Source organism: Opisthorchis viverrini (assembly GCF_000715545.1).
Source record: "Opisthorchis viverrini unplaced genomic scaffold opera_v5_41, whole genome shotgun sequence".
NCBI lineage: Eukaryota > Metazoa > Platyhelminthes > Trematoda > Opisthorchiida > Opisthorchiidae > Opisthorchis > Opisthorchis viverrini.
Genome location: NW_008751697.1, coordinates 1,838,986 through 1,860,773, shown reverse-complemented (window position 1 = coordinate 1,860,773; position 21,788 = coordinate 1,838,986). Strand labels below are relative to the sequence as shown.

The following is a 21,788-nucleotide window of genomic DNA, read 5'->3' as shown; positions in this document are numbered from 1 at the left end:
ACATAAATTCAATAAATAATGGATCGCATTTACCTGGTGCAATATTTCACATCTTTTAAATGGGTTTTCAAATGATTGATAGCCAGAATCTGTAGGGAGAACACATATGCACGAATAACCTTGTTGGTTATCCCTGAAACTGAACGTGACCAAAGGAATCAAATTTTCTTTTTGAGTGAGATGAACTAATGGCAAAAGCATCAACTATGTAAAGAAGTGACGACACTTGGGACTCCAAAATATTCTGTGTCCCCAAACGGTCTACAGAGTTTGCGAAAATAAATCAATCCTTGGTGTCGGCAAACACTATGCCTAAGCTTACCTTTATGAAGCGATGATATCCACATATAACTTACATGTTAAGTGGGATGGTCAAACACTCTCGGCATGAGTGTTCATCAGCAAGATTGTTTGATCGTTTACAAGTCCAAAACATTACTGGATAGCCAGAATGAAGATAGGACTTTGGTAAAGGATGCAGTGGTCTAAATCAGTGAGAAATCGCCAATTAACGGATAGAGTTTTTGTATTGAGGGTCCTATTGAGAAACGTGTTGGATAGAATTTTCCACACTGCGTCTTATAAGCTGAGTCGCTAACTACAGATGTCTAGGTGTGATTATTGTGGTTATATGAGACCACCGGGTTAAGCTATCCTGGTTGACTGGTCAAAAGACATCACAGTAACATGGAATAGCGCCACAGGTTTTACTTCAGTAAGATGTCGCATTGCGATCTCAAGTGGTCTAATTCGTGACTGTTCCGTGAAAACTATGAAAGTCGTAACTGGCAACATGTCAACTTTTCTTCTGCCCTCGTTGGTGGTTCACATTTATAGGTATGAAAAACGCACAGACTTTCAGAGAAAAATGGATTATTCGGAATCTACTGCCAAGGTAAACAGTTATTCTAGGTCAATCAATTTTGCACACTTTCACAAAGCAAGCAGCAATGCCCTGCCGATTGCTAGGATCCCGGTGGTTTAGATTGCGCATCAAAATAGCCAGAATATTTCTGAGCTCAACTGAGTGACCCACAACAAGCAGCTATTTCGCACTTAATCATACTGGGTTTGGGGGTAGATTGACCACAAGATGACTGTTGTCCCATAGAGTGCATCAGAATCTTTGATTAGTAATATGGGTTTCTCTGAGGGAGACGGAGGTATGCTCTTCTACTGTAACCATTACCGCAAATACAGGTGAACAGATAAATGAAAGGAATTGTAGAAAGTCTGCCCCATTAATGTTACTAGTTTGGAGTCTCTGAGCCAAAAGGGACTGACTAAACCATAGTTGCGCTGTTAGATACTTACAACTAGGAATGACTTTTGGCACTTGTACGATGCCTGCTAATATATAGCCTCCTTTTTCCTCTTTTTAATGTTTCACCGAAGCTTGAAAGAAATATAGAAATGGTCTAAGCCATGAAGCGTCCAGTTAACTGGTTTACAGTCAATGCTCAGCAGCATAGAAAGAGAGCGACAAAGCGCTTAAGCAAAATACTCACAGCTGTAGTAATCCACTCATCACTTTCAGATTATTCGTGCACCTCAGAACTCAAAGAAGTACCGAAGATGCTCACATGCATCTTTCCAAGCATCACTTGCGTACTGAAATGTTTCAGCTAGTCAGCGAATCGAATGCGCTTATTAGGCCCAATGTTTTACGAAGCCGTTATTGCAGTGTTAACTTACTCCTCTCGAAAACGACTGGAAGGGTTCGGCTTTTCGGAGTTTGATTAGTGAGATCGGGACATATGTGACTCCACGAAAATGATCGGTAGATACTCTGTGCCCTTGCTTAAAAAACATTCAATAACGAAAAAACTGGTTAGGAGAAAAGCACGTAAACCTTGTCAGCATGGCGATTCAAGTTTACATCATCAAAATTTAACTTTGGTTACATTCGCTTCGAGAAATTAGAAATTCGTGTGCATGGACAGAAAAGTTTCTAAAGCGCAGACGACTCAATTGGACTCCAGTCTTTCTTGTGTCAAAAGAGTTCCGCTTATTTGACGTCGCAAAATTGTGTATTCGTTAGCATGCAAAGGGAATTCGATGAAAGCTCCATACAAGCAAACGAACTGATGAGAGGGCCTTCAAACTTGTCAAGTCATTTCTGACTCGTTTGGCCTGTCCCGAAAGAAATTAAAAAAACGTGAAAAACTTTTGATCAATTCAAGCAGAATTTTCGCATATATTCGTTTCTAGTAGGGAGGCATGATTAGATATACTATTCATGCTAACAAAAAATTCCTTCGTACAGCAGATGCAGGTATATCGGTTTCAGGTACTCAATGTTTGTGGTATCTTACGTCGGATGTGTTTTGTCCATCTAGCCAAAGTTCACCCCTGAGCTTGAGACGGTCATTTGTCACTATCACATAATTTTACAAACGCCTCCAGACAATTTTGAAGATAGCATTTGGATGCTCCAGTGTGTCGTTAGATGAACTAATACAGGAAACGACATTTGGTGATTGTAAAAGTGAAAGTGATTTGATCGTGAATGTAGATGCAAAGCGATTACCTTGCGGGTGACTCACAAATACGTTTGCGTGAATCTGCAAGTTGAAGTGGCACGATATTCGATTTTAGAAATTGTTCAATGGTTAGAATTATTGTCTCACTACAAATTAAAGACAGTGAACCAGAGTCAGAAGGGTACAGGAAACCATTAGATACTGCAGAATGCTAGTTAGTTTAAAAAAAGCATTTTAAATAATAGAAACTACGGAATGCAAAGGCATTCCACAGTACTGGCCACTTGAAGTATGTCAATACATAAATTGACCTCGTAAATTTTTCATTTGGCTGTAGGATACAAGAGATAAACTTCGCTGTAGTCAATGCGGTAGCTCAGGTTTTGGCGTTGGCCGTTAGATCTCGTGCTGAGCTGAACCGTTTGGTTGTAAACGTATCCAGTCAGTTCCAACTTCCAGCACCTTCAATTTTAACGCACTTCCACTCACAACGCACTTGTGTAATTACCCCACCTGACGACGGATATTTTGCTACCAAATTGTCCAGCTTAGAGGAAAAATCAACGACCAATTTCATGATGAATGAGAGTGAAAGCTCCAAAAACAGCACTATTCATAATGTTGTAGAAAACGCTAAGGCTGCCCATGAATGGTTTCGCTCATATTGGGACTTATCAGTTTCCGTCAACCTTATGTTTACTTGACTGGACAGTGAACCAGAGTCAGAAGGGTACAGGAAACCATTAGATACTGCAGAATGCTAGTTAGTTTAAAAAAAGCATTTTAAATAATAGAAACTACGGAATGCAAAGGCATTCCACAGTACTGGCCACTTGAAGTATGTCAATACATAAATTGACCTCGTAAATTTTTCATTTGGCTGTAGGATACAAGAGATAAACTTCGCTGTAGTCAATGCGGTAGCTCAGGTTTTGGCGTTGGCCGTTAGATCTCGTGCTGAGCTGAACCGTTTGGTTGTAAACGTATCCAGTCAGTTCCAACTTCCAGCACCTTCAATTTTAACGCACTTCCACTCACAACGCACTTGTGTAATTACCCCACCTGACGACGGATATTTTGCTACCAAATTGTCCAGCTTAGAGGAAAAATCAACGACCAATTTCATGATGAATGAGAGTGAAAGCTCCAAAAACAGCACTATTCATAATGTTGTAGAAAACGCTAAGGCTGCCCATGAATGGTTTCGCTCATATTGGGACTTATCAGTTTCCGTCAACCTTATGTTCTACTTGACTGCAAATCGGATATATTCCGACAAACGCTCTCACTCTAAAGCTTTGGTTGTTGAGAGAATGGGTATATGTGGTCCTTAGGAGTAAAAGTAGGATTCTAGATGTGTTCATTGTAGTGCAACTGGTGTTCAAGTTGGAACAGATGACATAGGACTCAACCGATAATTTTTGTGCCTTTGCATGAGTAAGCAGGAACTCATGTAGAATTCGGTCTCAATGAAAGCTCAGATGTACGTCTCAAGTAACGTGAATGTGTGGGTTTCGTCGTATAAACATTGCGCTTTATGTATATATATGAAAATAATCCCAAATTTTATGGGGAACTTTAAGGTAACTTTTATTTGAGGCAAGCAAAGAAAAGATGCATTTATTCAGCAGATCGAGAACGGCACCGTAGAACACCACGATATAAACCTTGTGGGATTGTGATGCCTACTGTTAATTTATTGTACTACTGAAAAACAATTAGAGTAGCCAAAACTCTCGTCGGCCACACCAACAGCCACGGCATTCACTGAACACGCCGCCAGTGATAAAAGGTGCTATCCCCAATGAAATCATAAACGCTTGGAAAAAAGAATGTGCACACAACCATGTGTACATGGTTGTACATCGTGTTGTGTGCACATTGCATACATGTACACAGCAATGTGTGCACAACCGCCAACCTACCGCTACGCACTGCTACGCTCCACAATAACGCACTGATGATGTCACCCCGATTGGTGATGAAACGTTTGCAATCAAATTGCCCAGCTCAGCGAACTAGCCAACGACCACCAAAAAGGAATGTTTTCGCAAGTCGATGGCAACTCCACCTCCACTTATGGCCACCGAACAATATCGTGCCTTGGTTTGAACTCCGGACATCTGACAAGATATGTGAGCGTGCTAACACTAACCTGCCCGGGACCGGCCAGGTGCGTCTGATCTTTACTGCAAACAATCGTCGTTAAACACCGTTGGTGACTACTGACTGGTGAACATCATACTTAGTCGCTGGAAATCTAAGTTTTATTAACCGGACCATGAATCACAGTATCTGTCCTGGAACGGCCTCCACCTAGTTGTAAAATTACCTTCTAGGTTCGTGGTTAAGTTGCGGCCAAAAAAGAAAGCGTCTTGTTGATTGCTTTGCTGGACTTCATGAATTCTAATCTCATAGCTCACCATCTCAGAACATTTGGCTTCATAAGGCTTCATAAGAATGCATAAGATGGCTGGGAAATATTGTAACTTCATTTATAGACTTTGTTTCCGAAACAAATAAAAACCAAGGGTACTTTCCGATGAAAAATAATTATTGAATATCACAAGACTTACACATAGTTGTGAATAAGAAATCGAGGTTCCTATCCCAAGAATCAACTGTGAAATGGACATATAACACCGGAATTGAGCGATATTATCGGTTAAATATAGCATAAGATGTAGGTTGTAAGTCGAACACCAGAACAACCATCAGTTTCAGTTGAACTATTCAGATCCTCCCATCAATTCTCACGGTTAGATCAAATACCGTGGCATAATGTCTCAGAAAAGCCACTTATGGGATCATACCATAAGGTAAGCCCGCGGGTACCACCCTTAATCTCAGCTGGCATACCTCGCTTGACAACAGTCAGGGTGAGAAAAAGGAAGGAGGCGTAAGTGAATTTACGAAGTCCTGCCCCAGATCACTTGGTCCAACCTGCTGTCCGGACACGCCCAGCCCATTCGACATTGTAAACACATTTAAATAAGATACAAAGTGTATGATAGGACAAGATATTTAGGACACTTCGGTTAGTAGTAGTGGACTTGAAGCCAAAAACTGAGTGTGTCTTGAAGCATTTCTGCCTACCAATTGGACATTTGAAGTGACTCACAGAAAACAATGAAGGGTGGAAACTCACCGTTACCAGTATATTTGGGCAATTTTGAAGTTAATTTGGTGGTAGCAAAACCACCTGTGCATCTGAAATCAAGCGGCACTTTTACAATCCAAGCAAATGGTAGGATTTGCATAAAGGAACATAATTTGCGCAGTACAATGGTCATACGATTGTTGAAAAATCTTTGACAATCCACGACCGGCTTCGCCCTTTTTGTGGCTCACCAGATAGGCAGGTCTCCAAGTTTCTGCAAATTTATTTTCTTCTTGAACCCGAGTTGCACAAACTTAGCGAAATATACGCATTTGAACTCTGATTTGGTTTTGACAGGAGACTCACCTGGATCCTAGCTTTTAAGCGGCCAAACGTGATGCACAAGGTCACCCCATGTCCCTGTTGGTATGATTTTCCAGATATCGCGATCATGTATTGATATGTATAAAAACAGCATAAACTAGAGATTAAGCTGGGTTCCAAGTGAGTTTCAGGAGGCTTCTGACCCACGTGTTCATTGCCTTTCCCGTAAAATTGCTCGCACATCTGTACACATCTGTACACGATCTATGAGTCGGCAGCGATGTAAATTCATAGATATATACCATTCAGATTGCATGTTCGCGTCAGTCTCGGAAAAACAACTGAACTCCTGAGCATGACCGGAGATCCACTGACAGTTTGCATTAAGGAAGATATTATGCTTCACGCAACACTCCGGTTGTTCAAATAGGCCCGATAGAACGGGATCTGTAGGCAAACGTACACTGTGCTGCTGGCTGCATTCAGTCGGCCAATGCATGATTGCATGACAACGAGCACCGCGACCAGTTATACGATCACCAATAGGATCTGCAATTTATTTATGCTTACATGCAATTCCACACCTGTAGCAATACCGATGCTTCCAGGGATTCCACAGCACAGCACTGTTGATAACGTATTAATTTACGTTGATGTTAATCCTATAATTGAGGATTTGGTTTCCCATGGGATGAGAATGTTAGGCGGGCATTTCGGTTCTGGATGTCTACATTTGGTTCATACATTGGTTCGTACTCTGAATACCTCAAAAGTTCATGCTAATAAAACATTTGCGTCTGTATGTTACAAAAGTCAACACGGTAGCAGACACATTAGAGAGAACTGACCCTTGGACACAATGTGCTCATTTTTAGAACGGAGCCTTTCATCAATCAAAATTTGTCGGGACTCTGTGGGTAGTCTGCTCTAGGAGCGGAATCTGTCATTCACCCCAGTTGTAAGCTATATTCTTGCAGTCTATCCCAAATCTTTTTCAAACGCGGGATCCCAAATTTATTGATTTTGAACCCCATCTTCCAGTGAAACGTGGAGCTGTAATTTTGTTTGTGGATATTGGCCACTGCATTCAAATAGCCTAAGCAGTTGAGCGTAAGCACTCGGTCTGTTGTATTCGGTCTGTGCAGTCAATCCGCAAGTTATGCGAGATTTGTCAATAACACAAATAAGTTAAATCTACACTAGCAATGCATCCAGTATGGGTGCACGGTTCCAGCATTTTATCACAACGATTTCTCAAAACGAGCTTGAAAGTGAATCCAACTTTTTCTAAGTAGTCGCTGTTTGGTCAGGTGATGGGTGAGAAATATCATTTTCAGATGTCCCTCATTGATTAGCGGCACACACTTAACAATGGAAAGTGTTACCACACCACAGCTCAGGAAATTTAACCAGAATTGTAGAAGAGCTGTCAAGAAGACATTTTGCTAGTCGTCTTTGCTTTCCTCATGTAGACATTGTGAAATTGTAAAAAATAACATCCATCATCTGTCACAAATTATAAACGTTGTTGAATCCTAAATAAACGGAAATAACGTGATGAAAAACAAAAAATACACTCATTGATCGGGGTCACTATCCATTATTCTTAGTACTGCGAATATCTTTTAAATAAATTTTTCACTGCTGAAAAAAGTTGAGGTAAAATACAAGATGATTTCCTCGTAGTTTTTTTCACTTCTTCTACTCTCAGTCCACTGGAGTGAAGAAATTTGAGCAATAAATTTTGTCACAAGATTTTCGTGTCATGCTCGGCGTAGTGCAAATGCCACTAAACTATCCGGTGGATAAAACATCAGATGAAGCTGCAAAAAGTAGCTACGGTGATGAAGCAGGTAGTCTGCAACACAAGCTGGAAAAATACCTGTAGATTTTACCATGTGTGTGAACCTCTAGTTCCATAAAAAGTGTCAGAATTTTCCGTTTTGAGCAGTGTGTGGGTCTTCCTCTTGTGTGTTGTGTTGAACTAAACAGTTCCTAGAAACCTTTCAAAAAAGGCTTATGCCATAGAATGTTTAACCTACTCTTATGCAGAGTGCTACAATACCCAACATTTTACACCTCCCAATAGCTCAAATCCGTCAATTTTCGACATGCAAGAAAGCGTGAAAAGCACTCCGTCGAGTTCCATGGAAAGAACTGCCTGACAGAGACTACCAAAACAACCCCTTGATGTGGGGTCGGTAAAAAGCTCTGAAGTTAAGCATGTCTTAGATTGTACAATACAATTTGAGTTCAGGATATGTGCTGTAAGCAATCAACGAAGCAATAACGGCTTCTATATTGCCAGCACAGATTATCTTAATTATTTGATAAAGCCGGTGGACAGGGCTTTCATAAATTCGCACTTAAAACACACCTCATGCTATTTTCGAGATGGCCTGTTCCATTGTTATCATCAAACATTTTTACGCACCACAAATCACTGATGAGTAGTGGACGGTAATTTCCTTATTCGTCAACAGAAACAAATTTCTTTCGATCCAGCTTAGGTTTTATTTTGTTACCATTATTTAACTTGTCCTGTTGGTCGGGAAATCAATCACTTGGTGCACTTGGGTAAGAGTACTGGCAGGAGGAGTTTCGATAATACAGAAAGCTCTACTGTCGTGAAGAACGTTGAAAGTTCAGACAGATCCGATTATCTTTCCACTTTTTATTGAGCTGGTTTAAAACGCTTAATTTTCAATCAAGGTAACACCATCAGTATATCCATATGTGGTGTTGCTACACCACGCACCAAAATTAAAGTTCATTGTCAATTTATTTGCCCAAATTAGACAGTCTTCTTCCTTTTAAAATACTTTTCTCAGAATTGGGTTTGACAAGTTACAGTGAACGTAGCAACAACTCTTGGGGACAATACATGACTGCTGTTCACAAAATTCGTTATAATGCAGTTTCACAACCCCCTATTTCTCATCAAGAATTTAGGTTTTATCTTCCCATTGAGCACTTCAACCGGACAGTTTCCAAGTTTTATGCATGCCTTTTTGTGGACACTCGTGGGCATATCATTAATTTTACATTGCATGAAAAAACAGCCCGTTTTCTACTTTCGGTTGGCTCAAGCTACTTTTACATAAACCGTACTGTAGAAAGCATTCTGACGTGCTTTGGACTAGCCTTAGTTATATGGAAGCTCCTCTATTTCAGGATAACTGTCCGGCCACTGGGCTTGCACTTACCAGAAGCTGTGAAATTTCGTAAAGGTTTTTGGTTGCGGAAGCGGAGAATATCTAAAGTATGNTTAGTGTTTTTTTCCACTAATACTACACTGAGCTTCAGCAACATAAATGCCACTCATCAGCAAGTTGAACTAGATGTTGGTGATCAAGTCGAATCTTATTTTACTACTGCCTACTTAGTTACTTTACAGCAACTATTTTCTGTGATAGGATGAGTCGGCTTTATAAATACCACGTAATATTGCTGCCCGAGAAGGTCGGTAATAGGCTAGGTTCACAGGGAGTAGGGCACGGTCACAATTTTGGTAACAAATACCGTGTGCTGAAGTTTCCGGATCAGAAGACGAAACCACTAAAGTGATCGTCATTGCCTGCTTTGTTTGGGATGCGAAATTCTGAAACCGCGTTTTCCAACAGCTGAATCGAATACGATGCCAGCCGCACAATTTTCCAACTGGATCTCAGACACCAGTGGCCCGTAAACTTGACTACGGAGACGCACTGTATGTAAAACCACAGACTCCGCCTATCTTTAGTTTGTCTTTCCTTACCGTCCACTATATATCATGTAATAAGATGAAATATGCTGGTTGAAACAGACAAATTAGCTCCTTGTCTCTGTAAAAACTGGAGGCCTGACCCCATATCTGCTTACACTCTGCATTTGCACTTTGCAAAACCATATGACGCCGCCGTGTTGGGTTAACTAGTATGCCCAGGTTTTTCGATAAAAACGACTTTCGATTCGAGGATGAGAGTTACAATTAGGGGGCAAGATGTCCTATAAACCGATTTTTTATCATTATCTTAAAAGTTAACCCTACGGTTTTGTGAACAATTTGCATAAAATAAGCTATTTTGTTGGCCTTGGAAGGTAAGGTAACGGGTATTGTGGACTATTAAACAGGGTCAGTCAGCACGGTTAGATGGAGCTGGTGATCTTGCACCGATCAGATTAAGGGGTGAAATTTACATACTGATGATCAATAGAAACGCATTACGATAAGAACGCTAAAGTCACTTACTCGAGCTACTCAGTTAGTGAGAATTTCAGTAGTGTTGTGCAACACAAGTTCGATTAAAATGTTTTATGTGCACCACGAGCTCAGGGCAACATTCTTCACTGGTTGTGTTTGTGTAAGTAAAGACGCGCTGGCGATACTCCGGAAATAGTTTATCTTTTATTTGTATTTCAGTATGAAACGCCTTGAGTTACTGTAATTGAGTTTTTAACTTGACGATGTGCTCGCCTCTTGACAGCTAATTGATGAGTTTAGTTTATTTAACGAAAATCCAGCTTCTCTTTGATTGCTCTGTGAAAGCCAAATAATGTCCAAGTGGACTTCATCCTTCACTTAAAATTCGTGCTACCTATGTCGGTTTTCAAATAACAGGTAAAGTGGAAAGGGACACAGGTTTCCTCGTTTAGAAAATACTTTGAGGAGGTACCCTCAGTCTGGGCATTCTGTGTCTGCGCCCCTGTGGTACTCCGTTAAATGTGCTATAAAACTAAACTCTGACCCTAAACGTAGACGTGTACTCATGATTTGGTATTCAAGTCGCTGTATGGTACTACCATTAGGTAGTATATCAAGGGAACAAAACAACACGCTGCCACTGGTCTACACAACCAGGAAACATATAAAATTTCCAAAGGGACCCGCTGTCCCTCTTGATACTCAAGTAAGCAACACAACATACATCTGCTCATGTGCATGATTGGGACAAAGTCCCGGAAAGATAGCCCGTGTGCTGGGACTTTTGTAGACACTCGACACAATCTGTGCAGCACCTGAAAGGCCGGAACACATTTTCCGATGACCTATTCGGTAATAACTTGTCATGAAATCGAAACAAGATACATGAAACGGATAAATCTAATTGATCTTCCTCGTCACCAAAATGCATTGGTCAAAGAGAATAATCTTATCCTGACTTAAAGCAAATCAGCAAAGGATCGCAACGAACTCGAAGAACAGTTATGGTCTGAGTTCCTTGTTTTCTTGTGCTAATGAAATCACCAGCTCCCGTTGTACGCGTCTGACCTTTTAATGCAAGCAATTATCGGTTACTCATCCTCGATGATAATCGACTAGTCAGCATCGCATGACTATCTTTGGTCACTGGGAATTAAAGTTTTACACCCGGACACAGAGTTCGCTTTTAAACCGCGTTCACCAAGTATTGAATGCGGCCAAAAAGAAAGGCACCTTGTTGGTTACACTCCTGACTTTACAGCATTATATTTATGTAGCTCACCTTCTTAGACCTGTATTTTTAATGACCTCATAAGATGACTGGGGAATATCATAACTTCATTTATAGAGTGTACCTAAGAAACAAGGTTACAGCCCACGGTCCTTTTTGAAAAACGATTATTCATTAGCGCACAGGGTACTTATAACCGTAAATAAGAAATCGAGGTTTTTAGTCCATAAATCAACCATGCAATTGGGATATAACGTCAGAAATCTAAGGGAATGTACTTGAAATATTTTTTATCACGCATATATTAGAATTCTAACGTCAGAACAACCAGTAAGTTCAGCTGAATTATATGGATCATCCGATCAGTTGGGTGAAACCCACTCTTCTGCCAGTTAAATCAAATACCGTGGCGTAATGTCGCAGAAGAGCCATTCCGAAGATCATATCATAAGGTGAGTTCGGAGCTGATGCCGCAAATCTCGGATGACATACTTCGGGTGATAACTGTCGGGATGAGAAAAAGGAAGGAGGGGTAAGTGAGTTTCCAAAGTACTACTCTAGATCACTTGTTCTAACCGGCTGTCCGGATACGCCCAGCCCACTCGACAGTGCGAACATATTTGAGTAGGACACAAAATGTGTAATAGGACAAGATATGTGGGAACGTTACCAAAACTATGGTCTCGATACCTCGAACCGTGTTCATGATTCATCCTTATTATGAATACTCCATTTTGGCCTTCCAGTCAGTTGAACCATACTGAGAAGGCAAATGTGAATCGCGGAGGCTTCTGACCCACGTGTTAACTGCCCTTTTAAAAAGATCGATCTCACATTTTTACATGATTAAAAGGACAGCAGCGATGTAAATTCATAGATGTTTGTCATTCAGGTCGCGTGTTTCTCTCAGTCTTGGACAAACAACTGGACACTTGTGCATGACCGGACGCCACACACTGTTTGCCTAAAGATGAACATTATGTTACACGCATCGCTCCGGGTGTCCATAAAGACCCGATGGAACCAGATATGTGGGTGAACTTCCGCCTGTAATAAGCCGGCCCAAGTTTGACAACGAGCACCGAGACCGCTTAATCGATCACCTCAAGGGCACTGGTATAATCTGTAGATTTCTTTATGTTCCAGTGGTATTCAAAACCCCTATCGGTATGACAACGTACAAGTGTTTCTGAGGGTTGTCCTGTTAGTGTGGTATTAGTCTACTTTAACTTTAGTAGTATGATTGGTAATTTACTCTTCCATGGGACGAGAATGTCAGGCGAATATTTCTGTTCTAGAAGTTCATATTCGGTCCGTGGGTGTTTGGTTCATCACCCCCAGAAACGAGCCCCAATAAAACATTTGTGTCCGAATTTTGCGTGATTCAACACAGTAGGGGACAAACTAAGTAGAATCCGTCCCTTAGACACTGTGCGCTTGTTTTTCAGTCCTGAGACGATTCTTATCGTACCCTAAACTTGTCGAGCCTGTGTAGATAGAACTTTTATAGACTCCAGGTCAAGATTTGAACGCCATCCTTCAGTGGAACTTATTAACGTTGTTTTGTGGTGTTGACCCTGGCCGTAGCCGAAGCGTGTATTCGGTCCGGAAGATTCTGCACAGAAACTAACTGAGACGTTTGTCGATAACACGGATGTTTGGAATGCATAGCGCCCGGGTTCGCTGTCGTGTGCTGGTTAAGGCAAGACAACACCCCGATACATGGGCATGTGGTGGTCGGTCCACACGAATTTACAGAACGTGCCTTAATTCTGTGCTTGCCTCAGCAGTCCTACTTGTAGTGTACTGTTAATGTATCAAAAATCCGTACAACGCGCCGGTTCAGATCCACTCAGGTGAATGGTTGCTGCCTTACTTTCATCCCTCGGTACAGTCTGGTAACAGATGAGTTTCGGAAATGCGTACATTCAAACCAGAGCAAGATGCTGTTCAGAAGAATACTGATATTAGACCTGTAAAGGAGTGCTTTCGTTAGTGATCATTTCGGCCTCACACCGTGCAACGCTTCTGTGCCAGTAACTGGTAAAAAGAAGCTGAAAAGTGCTGGAACAGAAAACATCTGTACTCCACACTTGCTTCCATTGTGAATTCGGTTGAGGTTTCGTCGGTTCACATCCGAATTCCAACTCCAGGTTCGAGGTCTTTGATGAAGTTTGTACGACTGTTGAAATAGCAACTGTCTTCCCTGGACGATCCATAGCACTCCTCTGTTTTCATAACCCAAAGCTTTGTCTAAACCTACAAACAGTCTATAGAACAGTGATTCATTCCAAGGCATTCTAGGATCAGTAATGTTTTGATCGCTTTTAAATCTACAATTTCCTTCGGGAACCTTTTCTTTCAGAATATCAACCAACAGCAGATTGAGCGGGGTATAAAGCATAAAATTTCCCCTTTGTATTAAAGGCTTATTCCGCGGTAGGTTACATTCTTCTTCCCGCCCTTCCAATTTATGCGAAGAAATCTTCATTGGTTTTTTGGAATCCTGCAGGGCGCGTTCAGCTCAGCAGAATATGAATAGCAAGTAAAGAGTTTCGATCTGTAGCATTGGTTTCCACATCTTACAACGCTTCGAGAGTAAATTATCCGTACCCTCAGCTGCCGTGTTTTGTAGCTACTTTAGGGGTGTCCAAAATTCCGCCGTAGTAGACGGTTCAACAAACTAGTTCCTCACCGCATTTTGGCGATGACAAGCTATAGAGCGCAAGTCCATGTTTTCGGTCAGGTTTGGTAACGCTGAAGGGTCAAGTTTACAACCTAACGGAGTTCTGTCAAGCTTACAGTCGACTTTGTTCTTTTAGTTGCGGTGAAAAGTTCTTGTGTCAGTGACTATACATATGCATCCGGTGGTCTTCAATTAATTTGGCCCATCTGCCACTCTACTGGTCACAACAAGTCCTTCAGGGGTTCGACCCTACTGCCCATATCTTGCTTCCGAGTCTGCGTTTGTCTCATCCTGGGCTGTTTTTGTGGTCGCCAAATCGTCCTCCCGAATGCTGATAGATTTTGAAAAATTCTTCTTATTAAACCATTCTCTTCCACTCACGTCCCTTGGAGAAATTTCATCCGTAATGATTGTTTGTATTCCTGTGCACTGGCTTTTGGGCGTGCTTGTGTGAACCGGCAACCATTATGTGAGAACTTCAAAACGTGTCACTGCGGTTTCCTGGTTCTTCACGTCTTACATTCAATCAGAATGATTTATATTTCCGGGTAGATACCTGTTGAGCCACCACCGCCGAGTACGAAATTGGCACAGATGAGAAGAAAGGAACCATTCCAGTCCCTTATTTTTCTGAAACTATATCTGAAAACTTTTTTTCAGGTGCTTTCCTTATGAATGGGGTGACACCCGCCAGCTGATCCCTTCAGTTCGGAACGCGCTATGCTCGGGATATTGTCTGTTGTTAACATTGTGCTCGACTGCTTTGTTTTTGTGGCGTCAAGGCTATGATTTCGCTGAATAACTATACCACTTGTCTCGAAAGCACCACGATCTGGTAAAAATATAAAAGGAACAAAAATACGATGATAATAACGATAGACATCACCCAAATAATTGATCAAGTCAAAGTTGTGGAGATTTCTGCAACCTCAGCAAACCTACAAACAAAAAAATCGATAGGTACTACGTGCCTAGGTTCCCAAATCAAGTGCTTCATTTGATAATCGTTCAGAGTAATCACAGCCCACGTGTAGTAGCCAGGGTGGTAATGTGCCCTTGTGTGTTCAATTCATTTGTTACAGACCTTGCAGCGACACGGATTGGAACCACTAACAAGTAGATCAAACTAGAGTCCCTTGGCTACAAAACACAAGATATGCCAGCTGATATCTCTGTTCGTAAATGCACCATATTTTACACGTGAAAAACCGACACTGCTAGATTTTTGTGAAGCAAAGTCGCTTGTACACGACCATAGCCACCAAAATCATTGCTTTTTCAGCCTCCGGTGTCTTTCTATCTCCTTAACTCGTTGTTCCCATGTCCGTTACCCTGGTGAATCCTTTAAGTCTGCTACTGGTGGGATTAATTTGAAACTTTCAGATCCGGCAGTTAACCTTTTCTGCCTATTCTTCTAAAATGGGTAAATGAGACCCACCGTTTTACATTCGTAGAAGTGGCAGTTTTGCCTGGTTACAGTGTAGTAATCCTGGCCATTCTTAACCACCGGACTTCTATACATGGAGGTCCCTTTTATGGATAAGGTCATTGTTAGGGCCATGACATTGTATGAAGAAAAGGGGAACACATAGGTTGGTGCTTTAAAGTCTCAGACTGTGAGAGAAGATAAGAATACCAAGTGAGAGCGGACCTGCCTTGCTGGAATTGTAGCTCCATAGCGGCCAAGCCGGTTGGAATGCTCAAATAAGAAGAGTGGAGCTGATATTTGAAACACCACGTTCCCTTTATTCATCTCATTAATACTGACAGCAGGTACAGGCTGTTTTGTTTTAATACTTCTTTTACTGTTTCTAATAGTGGAGGTAGAATATGCCTCAGATTCACTGCGAATCCCAATGAAATTTCCTGGATAGCTGTTTTGGGGCAGGTCTTCTTTCAAAGATTCTCTTTCACTATTTAATCCTGAGAATGGAGGAGCTATCCTCATGCACCTATGGGCTAATGAGTAGTAAATGCGGAACTCTAAATAGTGACTGCTCCATGTGTACTTGTTGTAGCTAGAACGCTGTATGGACCCTTCATGAAGTTTAGAAATAGGTAAACCCGGGAAAGGTAGGCTATTTGTTCAATATTTGTTCACATTTTTCGTCAAACGCAATGTTTATGGCCGCGACCCAAGAGAGTAGAAAAAATCTTAGCAAATCGCAGCACATGACTTTTGTCAGTTCTATGGACTTCATATTGTTTAGGGAATTTCCGAAAGCACGAAACAGTTAGTACACATCTGAGACAAGCCAGTTAGTCTTCGTTGTAGTGTAACGGTGGATACTAGTAATGAAGCATGCAAGTGGAATGTGGCTTTCTCATAAATCCGCTTCAAATCCATTGAAAAGCGAGATTTATTCTGAAATTTGTGGAGTTGCTTCGAAGCGTTCGTTTACATTTGAGTGATAGTCAATGAGTATCCAGGAAAGTCAGGAAGACGCGTTTGAGAAGAAGACAGATACTCAGTTACTATAAACAAGATCCATACGAGAGGTTTGCTTCCCTGTTCAATAGTCAGTAACTGTTCAGCTGGTGTTTTCCAGTAAATAAATCCACGGCGAAGGCTTTCTTCCCTTCACTTAGTGCCGTCGCCAGGGTAAGGATGAAGATCCCGTGGCTACCACCCCTTGAAGGTGGGGATATTCGGAACTTCCCGGAGGACTTCGAGGAAGTTGCTGAGGTCGCTGGACTGGAGACCGGCCGGTATAAGTTAGCAGCGCTGAATACCCTACTCAGAGGTAGGGCAGAGGAGGCCCCGGACGCGACCAGAAAATACCCTTGGAAGATAGACTGGGCCGCCACGAAGGAAGCCATTGCAGCGAAGTTCGACACGCCGGCCGACCGCCGGGAGGCCATGAGGCGGTTCAACACGGCCAGGATGGAACCGGGATGTGCCCCTACAGTGTTCTTTGCCGGCCTGCAGCAGTGGCTGGGTCTTGCCCTGCCAGAACTGGACCGAGTGTCGCGCCAACAGCTGCTGTCTGACCAGTTTTTCGAAGGAGTGCAGCCCGCGCTTCGTGCCCAGTTGCGTGTGGAGGAGCCGATGCATACTGCACGAGAATTGGCCGAGACACCACTGGCCACATTGAAGGAGAACAGCAATTGTTCACCAGTGGAGGAAATGCAGACCAGAGTGTACCAACTCGCCGAACAGCTTGCAGCCATAAGGACAGAATCGCTGAGGCACATTCTGACGAGCTGGTGCTAAAATGGTTGCACGCCTAGCCGTTTTATAATCAATGCAATCGTACCCGACCACCTGCTCATAATAAAAATTCTAACCACTTTTCTTTTCCCGGATGGATTGCAATTAGCGCAGTGACACAGGCTACCATACGAGTCGTTATAGAGATAGACGGGAAGAAGGATATTTGCTTGACTGACATAAGAACAGGGGTATCGCTGAGGCAGAGAGGGAACCAAGCTGAATGCAGACCGTGCGCCCTAGCCGTGATAGCGGTGGGTGGATGTCGACTGAAAATTGACGGATTGTCAATGCACTCAATATGCCTAAGCAACAAGTCCGTGCAGTAAACGTTCTTGATCAGTCCAGACATAGAGTAGACAATATTTGAGGCAGATTTTCTCAAGAGCACAAATTCCGTGATTGACCTAAAGCAGGGAAAACTGATGACAAGATATGGCGCAGTCAATTTCAAAGGTTATCCAAGCACTGCTGTGAGTGAGCTGCGTGTCCGAAGGCTTCCCTCTTGTAACGTGCCATCAGTACAGTCCTTGGTCGAGGAATATTCCGAGCTGTTCACGGGCGATGAACACTCCGATACAAATCCCCGGTTGAGTTTGTAAGGAAGGCGAAGGAAAAATACAGGTTTTGTGCGGATTTAGGGCGCTTGAATGAACTGACCGTAAATCGGGTTGTAGCTGTGCTTTCGGTTGCGGAGACTTTCGATTCACTCCAACATTCCCGATATTTCACGGTGTTTGACTTGCGTTCCGGATACTAGCAACTACCTATCAAGGCAGATGACCGGGAGAAAACGGCGTTCACGGTTGAGGACACCCAATATCAATATAACCAATGCCGTTTGGTTTGTCTGGGGCACCATTCACATTCCTGCGCTTGATGCTTCGTTTAACGAAGGGACTCCAGAATGTTGCCGTGTTCGGAGACGATATCCTTGTGTACAGCAATTCGAAACCAGAGCATGCAGTTCATTTGAAGGCCATATTGAAGCGTACTCGAAAGGCTGGCCTGCAGATAAATGAAGCCAAGACACAACCCGCTAGGAGTTCAGTGACACTGCTCGAGCATAAAGTGGGTCACGGAGAGGTTAGCCCACTGCCAGAAAAATTGGCAAAGATCGGGGTCTGTGCTGTTCCCAATTCAAAGCGGTCTCCACGGCAGTTTCTTGGACGAGCAGCATACTACAGCCGGTTCGTTAAGGATTTTAACACGATTGCTGCCCTACTATATATATCTGGTATATCTACCTATGTGCCTCTAGACAGGCGTGAATACAGATATACAGAGTCATGTATATAGATAAATATATAAATGAAAAAATGTTGGTATATCCTTGTTACGTGACCTTGGCCCCAATATCGTCAGTAAGCGATGAAGCTTTTTATGAAGGTCTGTAGCAGTGTTCCTTGAGGATCAGTACTGGAAATACCAGATGTGAATACCAGATTAATAACTTTGTTCTCTAATAACCCACATTGAAGTAAAGGAATGAGAGCTTGTATCATGATATATTACAACATTCCCAAGCGAAATAGTCCTTACCTAGTGTGAGATGATCCAAATGCTCTTGCAGCTACTATAACCATAAATTCTTTGTAAATTACATCACTTCGGTTCAACTTAAAATAATATTATATGATGAATTATATAAATGAGAGCAAAGTCCTTGTGACTGTTACACGTGGAAATGCACGTCAAAAGTTCCACAAAAACGTATCCTCCGCAACATAAGAACGAAACAAAAGAACCGGCAATAAATTGCTCATTCAGGTGATGTCCAGAAAAGCTTGCCATTTTTTATTACAATATTTTTAAATCATTGGGGCGGAGGGAATGTGGATGAAGAAATATTTCGTAACCTTCTCTGCCATAGAAAAGGTGCTGACAAGCTGTAACCAGATTTCTTTGAGCAGTCTATTGAGTGAGACAGACGAATTTGTGAGAAAAATGTTTCAGTGACATAGTTTGATTCTCTGATGGGAATTCTCACACTGTCTGTTATTGCCAAAGTCAGTGCAACATTAGAAACTACCGGTTAGAAGAAGCACTCAACTTGTCTAGTAGTCGGTTCGGCATAAAGAGCTCGCTTGCTTTCCCTAGAATACAAATTGTGCAGATTATGCTAAATTCACGGCAGTTTTAAGGAGCAAATGTGTGTGTGTAACCGCATTCCGTTTGAGCTTATCATTGCACAGAATGCACCCGGTGTAATTTATTGTTGTTGTTCTGTGTACCGAACGTTGCCTTGGGTTGTTCTAATTAAACTGTTGAATTTCGCATTCGAAGTCAAGATGGCGTGCCTGATTTGTATCGTAATTTCTTTTGTGGGAGCACCTCTATTCTGCCATAAGTTAAAGGCCACACTGCCACAGAAAATCCACCTTGGCTTGCGATGAGTGTGCATACCGTAAGTTGGACCGAATGATTGTGTGGCACATCTGTTGCGCGCGTCGACTATCGGACATATTTGGAAAACTATATTCCGTTGTTATAGACATTTGTCCTGAGATACTACCAGTGATTCATTCTTCAAAAGTGGTACTGTGTAGCAGTCTGAAGGTATCACATACTAATGCGACTCTGACAATTCGGTTTGTCATGAGATTAACGTTCAGTTTCCCAAATGGCCGATATGAATACAGCCTACTAGCGTGTGAGGAGTGCATACAAGTTGCTTACATACTGAGTTGGACAACAGCTCGATTGTGGCATGGGCCTGCAGGCGTTAATGAATCACTGACCTTGAGTTCTAGATCATTTAGAGACAAAAAGCATGTCACCCTTGTTGTTAAGCAAAGTCAACCACGATTTCTGGATTTTGGAGTCATATTGTGGCTTTGCACTGAAAATGAGTTAAATTGGTGTTCATGATTAGAAATTCACAGATGGTTGTTTTTTACTCATTGCATTGGGCCGGTGTCAAACGTGCACTGGTCAGAATTCCGATCCGTGATCGGACATTCGAAGCTGATGGGTTAGTTTGGTGAAATCCACACATTCTTAATACTAGAACTACTCAGACTGCACAACTAGGAGTCTCGTTGGGTGACGAATTTACTTTGCTCTGAAGGACAACAAAGCGCATAACCAGATAGATGGCATGAAAAACAGTCCCAGATTCGACTAGAGATTTGTTGTTAGTGAATTGGTGTGGAAAATTGTACGTTGGTCAATTAATACTACCGACCAAATGAAGAGCTTGGGATGTGGTCATCAATAAACGCTAAATGCTTGCATAACTGTCTTTATTTGACTTTGCTCTGAAGGACAACAAAGCGCATAACCAGATAGATTGCATGAAAAACAGTCCCAGATTCGACTAGAGATTTGTTGTTAGTGAATTGGTGTGGAAATTTGTACGTTGGTCAATTAATACTACCGACCAAATGAAGAGCTTGGGATGTGGTCATCAATAAACGCTAAATGCTTGCACAACTGCTCTTTATTTGCTATGAGGGGATGTATGTCACTGCTCGACATTCAAACAATAAACAAAATATCACACCTAGAATTCATCCTGTAGGCAGTTAATCTACGTTTAAAAGTCAAGAAACAGTAGAGAGCCTTTTCATCCCTCTTATGAGTCACTGTCAGTCCACACCTCACGAATCATATGGAAATTGAAATTGCAATCTCCTGACTGGTAGTTGAAGATTATCTCGAGTATGAGTTGGCGACTAGCCAATTAGGCAGCATAAAAAGCTGCTTATAGATTGCTGGCAGTATAAGCGGACATTGGATTTTTTTATTTTGCACAACGGGTGGACCTTCCGTTTGAGAAGCCGTCACGCGAGTATCCAGCCGATAAGTGAACGCATGGTGCGTATCCGCTTACTAGAGGATGAGTGGTACTTTATCCTCCCCAAATGCGAGTTAATCAAACTTCTGATCAGTCGCTTGTGTTGAAGAGGTCTAGCCCCCAACAAGCACAAATATCGCCCGGTAAATTCGTGAGATCCGCAGGTCTGACCACCCCAAATTGAAAGAAAGTACCCATACGGTGGCTGTTAGTTTTTCTGCAAAGATTGATTCCACTCACAGAATGAAATCTCGATCGAAAATTCCCACCATGTGTAATCCATCAGCGGGTATACAAGTCTCGTTTAGCAAATTACTACTGCAGTTTTCAAGATTCCAAAATAACTTCTAAAGTAAAACGACGCTGTGATTTCAACCGGTCTTATGGCGAGCTTCCTTCTTTATTCCGCAGTCGACAGCTGTGTGGCAGTTTGCTGAGGTGGCCTAATGAAATGACGCCTAAATTACCTTACTTGGTCGCCGAGTCCTGAATGTCAGCAACCTACGATATGTTCGATATCTGACCCAAAAATCAAGGTGTAATTCGTTTGTGATGGTAATGTTGCATTAGTGCATTTGTTCTCGGTCAACTGGCAAATTTCAACGTACGAAAATATCGTTCAAAAACTCTATCTTTTTGATAAACTCACCTGTAAAATATATTGCTGAGGTTCCCATGTGAGTGTGAAGTCCCCAAATTGGAACACTAGCATTGGCATGGCTGCGATTGCACTACAAGGTACAAAATATTCATTGTTGCGCATTTCAGCCC

General features: G+C 42.1%; 2 protein-coding genes across 2 annotated transcripts in view; one reads left to right on the top strand and one right to left on the bottom strand.

The window, feature by feature from the left end:
• The window catches only part of T265_03049 (hypothetical protein), a gene marked incomplete at both ends in the record, with an annotated part of 67,955 nt that extends 52,074 nt beyond the window's left edge, over window positions 1-15,881 (top strand). The window contains one exon of the mRNA XM_009167438.1: window positions 15,826-15,881. Coding sequence (XP_009165702.1) covers window positions 15,826-15,881 — 56 coding nt within the window. The remainder of the gene's footprint in view (window positions 1-15,825) is intronic.
• On the bottom strand, window positions 30-13,540 carry T265_03048 (hypothetical protein; the record flags this gene model as incomplete). Its single annotated transcript, XM_009167437.1, has 3 exons — window positions 30-89; window positions 11,727-11,825; window positions 13,415-13,540. 3 exons carry the CDS (start codon window positions 13,538-13,540, stop codon window positions 30-32), a joined length of 285 nt encoding a protein of 94 aa, XP_009165701.1.
• Window positions 15,882-21,788: the final 5,907 nt, after the last annotated feature.